The 3327-nt window shown below is 69.8% G+C and overlaps 1 protein-coding gene across 1 annotated transcript; it reads left to right on the top strand.

The window, feature by feature from the left end:
• Positions 1-250: 250 nt before the first annotated feature.
• Positions 251-2793, top strand: PIM3 (Pim-3 proto-oncogene, serine/threonine kinase). The gene is made up of 6 exons (XM_082635017.1): positions 251-626; positions 724-833; positions 922-972; positions 1059-1428; positions 1965-2141; positions 2221-2793. The coding sequence occupies exons 1-6, from the start codon at positions 542-544 to the stop codon at positions 2406-2408; spliced, it is 981 nt and encodes a 326-aa protein (XP_082491143.1). The 5' UTR covers positions 251-541; the 3' UTR covers positions 2409-2793.
• The last annotated feature ends 534 nt before the right edge of the window (positions 2794-3327 follow it).

Here is a 3327-nt window from a genome sequence, read left to right on the forward strand (position 1 = left end):
CGTGTGTGAACGCGGAGAGGTGACGCGCCACGCCGCGCCGTGCGCCTCCGCGACTCCGCTCCCGCCAGCTAGTCCCAGGCGGTTCGCCGCGCCCCCCGCCCGCCCCCGCCCACTCCGGAAGGCGCGCAGGCCTCTTCCCGCCGTCGCCTCGGCAGCTTACGCGGGTTCCAGAGGCGACCCCCGCCGCTCAGTCCGGCGGAAGGGGGCGGGGCCCCGGCTCGGCCCGCCCCCGCGGAGGGATACGCGCGGCCGCGGCCCAAAACCCCGGGGCGAGGCGGTGCGGGCGTGTGAGCGGCTCGGCCTGCTGCGCGTGTCGTCGTGGTCCACGCGGGGCTTGACTGGGCAGTGCGCCGCGCGGACGGCCTCGCCCGAACAGGCCCGCGCTCCGAGGCCGGCGCTCCCGGCGCACCTGCCCGCTGTCCGCGTCGGGGCTTCGCGCGGCCCGAAGAGGCCGTCCTCCCGCGTCCTCCACCGCGCGGGGAGCCGGTCCGGGCGAGAGGCGGCGCGGAGGCCGGGGGCCCGCGCCCGGCCGCCGCCCGCGATGCTGCTCTCCAAGTTCGGCTCCTTGGCGCACCTGTGCGGACCAGGCGGCGTGGATCATCTCCCAGTGAAAATCCTGCAGCCAGGTATGCGGGGGCCGGGGGTGTGGGCGCGCACCGGGGTTGGGCGTCCACCGGGGTCGGGGGCCCGGTCGTACCAACCCCGCCCGTGCGCTCTCCACAGTCAAGGCAGACAAGGAGAGCTTCGAGAAGGTGTATCAGGTGGGCGCCGTGCTGGGCAGCGGCGGCTTCGGCACGGTCTACGCAGGCAGCCGCATCGCCGACGGGCTCCCGGTGAGTCTGGCCGCCCGGCACCCGGGATTCTCGGCCCGCGCGCGTCGTTGTGTCCGCGTGGGCCTGACCACTGGTCCCTTCCCCCCAGGTGGCCGTGAAGCACGTGGTGAAGGAGCGGGTGACCGAGTGGGGCAGCATCGTAAGTGTGGGCGGGGAGCGCGGGGCGCCGGGCGGAGCGGGGGGCGCGGGCGCCGGGCGGAGCGCGCTGACCGCCGTGTCCCTTAGGCCGGCGCGGCTGTGCCCCTGGAGGTGGTGTTGCTACGCAAGGTGGGCGCGGCCGGAGGCGCGCGCGGGGTCATTCGCTTGTTGGACTGGTTCGAGCGGTCCGACGGCTTCCTACTGGTGCTGGAGCGGCCCGAGCCGGCGCAAGACCTCTTCGACTTCATCACGGAGCGGGGCGCGCTCGACGAGGCCCTGGCGCGCCGCTTCTTCGCGCAGGTGCTGGCCGCCGTGCGCCACTGCCACGGCTGCGGGGTCGTGCATCGCGACATTAAGGACGAGAACCTGCTGGTGGATCTGCGCTCGGGCGAGCTCAAGCTCATCGACTTCGGCTCGGGCGCGCTGCTCCGCGACACGGTCTACACCGACTTCGACGGTGAGCGCCCTCCCCGCGGCGAGGGCCGAGGGGCTGGCGGCTGTTGGGGCCGCGCGCCGCGCTGGCGTGCCCAGAGCGGGGCCTCGGGCCGTTGGGTCCGGCAGGTTGGGGCTCGGGGCGGACTCCAGACTCCTCTTGGCCGGCGCCGCCTCGGGCCTCCGCTGCGCGCGTGCGGAACGCGGGGGCGCCGCGCAGAAATCCCCGCATTGCGGTGCCGGGGAAGCCGGTGCTCCCTGCCCCTCCCCTTCCCGGTATCCTCACCTCACATCTGTTTGTTGTGAAACCGGACCCCGCGCTCATGTGACCCGCCTCCCGCGCCGGGCCAGCTGGGGGGGCGGGGCGGCCGGCGCCGGCGGAGGCCACGCCTGCCGGGGTTTTTCCAGGATGAGGACTGGCAGGATTTCGCGGCGGGTCCCTCCCCCGGCTCCAACACGGAGAGGATCAGCTGGGAGCGCGGGGTCTCGGTGTTCGCGTGCTGCCGGCCTCGTGGGGCGCTGAGCCGGCAGCCGGTCTGCTAAGCCCCGTGTGTCCCCCAGGTACCCGCGTGTACAGCCCTCCGGAGTGGATCCGCTACCACCGCTACCACGGGCGCTCGGCCACCGTGTGGTCTCTGGGCGTGCTGCTCTACGACATGGTCTGCGGGGACATTCCCTTCGAGCAGGACGAGGAGATTCTCCGGGGCCGCCTTTTCTTCCGCAGGAGGGTCTCCCCAGGTGCGCTGAGGGGCTGGGCCTGCCACTGGCGGTGAGGTGTCGCGGGGCGGCCTTGTCCTGACCCTCTCTTCTCCCACAGAGTGCCAGCAGCTCATTCAGTGGTGTCTGTCCCTGCGGCCCTCTGAGAGGCCCTCGCTGGACCAGATCTCTGCCCACCCCTGGATGCTGGGGGCTGAGGGGGGCACCTCAGAGAGCTGTGATCTGCGGCTCTGCGCCCTGGACACGGACGATGGGGCCAGCACCACGTCCAGCAGCGAGAGCCTGTGAGCAGGGCCTGCGCGTGGCCGTGGGAACCGGAGGGGACCCCTGCCCTATGCCCGGGCCCCACGCTGGGCCGGCTCTGCCGGGCTGCCTGCTCCTTGCGAAAGCAGTGATCTCTGACCCCTGGTGACTTTTGCCTTTGGCACCGGCCCGGTTCCTTTGCTTTGAGTGCCTTTTCGAACGCTGCTCTCACGGGACTTAGTTTTCTCAAGCTCTGTCTGTCCAAAGACACTCCGGTCCAAGCCAGGTCCCGCCTGCCCACCGCCGGCGCTTGACCCGAGACCGTCCCTCTCCTGTGCTGCTCCGGAGGTGGCGCTGACCTCCCCGCCCCTCCGCGTCTGACGTGTCGGACCAGGAGCACTCCCGTGTCTTGTGGCCTCGTCTCACGTGGGCACAGCGTCCCTCATCATGCCCCCCCTCCCACCCTCGTGTCTCGGTGTTCGTCTGGGCACGTCTGTGCACAAGCAATGCAACGTTCAGGCCTTGCTGCCCACCCACCCACCCGATGCGTGTGCAACCTCTTATTTATGGTGTGACCCTGAGGAGGGCTATTTATTGTTTAATTTATTTGTCGAGGTTTCTCCCTCCCAGCAGCCCTACCTCCTCAAGGCCTGTGGGCAGAGGAGGGGGCGGCTGTGCGTGTGGACTCCAGGTCCCAGTCCTACCCATGTCTGTCAGAAGGTGGACTTGTACAGTGGCTAATTTAAGGGGAGTGGGTGACCCCGCCACCTTGCGGCTCTGCGCCCTTGGGGGGTGGGTTTTAAATTATTGACCTTGTACAGTCTGCTTGTTGGCTCTGGAGGCTGGGGGGTGGGGGGACAGAGTCTCAAGCCTTTAATTTATTTCAGCAGTTGTGTTTGTGTGATCCCGGTGTGCGTAGGCACTGCGGATAGGGTTTTCTTTCAGTTCAAAAGTGAGATGTCTG

Source organism: Mesoplodon mirus (genome assembly GCF_964341445.2).
Source record: "Mesoplodon mirus genome assembly, chromosome: 11".
Classification (NCBI taxonomy): Eukaryota; Metazoa; Chordata; class Mammalia; order Artiodactyla; family Ziphiidae; genus Mesoplodon; species Mesoplodon mirus.

Bases quoted from the DNA above. Each gene is read 5' to 3' on its own strand.
- PIM3 (XM_082635017.1), top strand. From the start codon at position 542: ATGCTGCTCTCCAAGTTCGGCTCCTTGGCGCACCTGTGCGGACCAGGC. The intron at 627-723 runs GTATGCGGGGGC...CGCTCTCCACAG, and splicing joins AGTGAAAATCCTGCAGCCAG to TCAAGGCAGACAAGGAGAGC. The intron at 834-921 runs GTGAGTCTGGCC...CCTTCCCCCCAG, and splicing joins GCATCGCCGACGGGCTCCCG to GTGGCCGTGAAGCACGTGGT.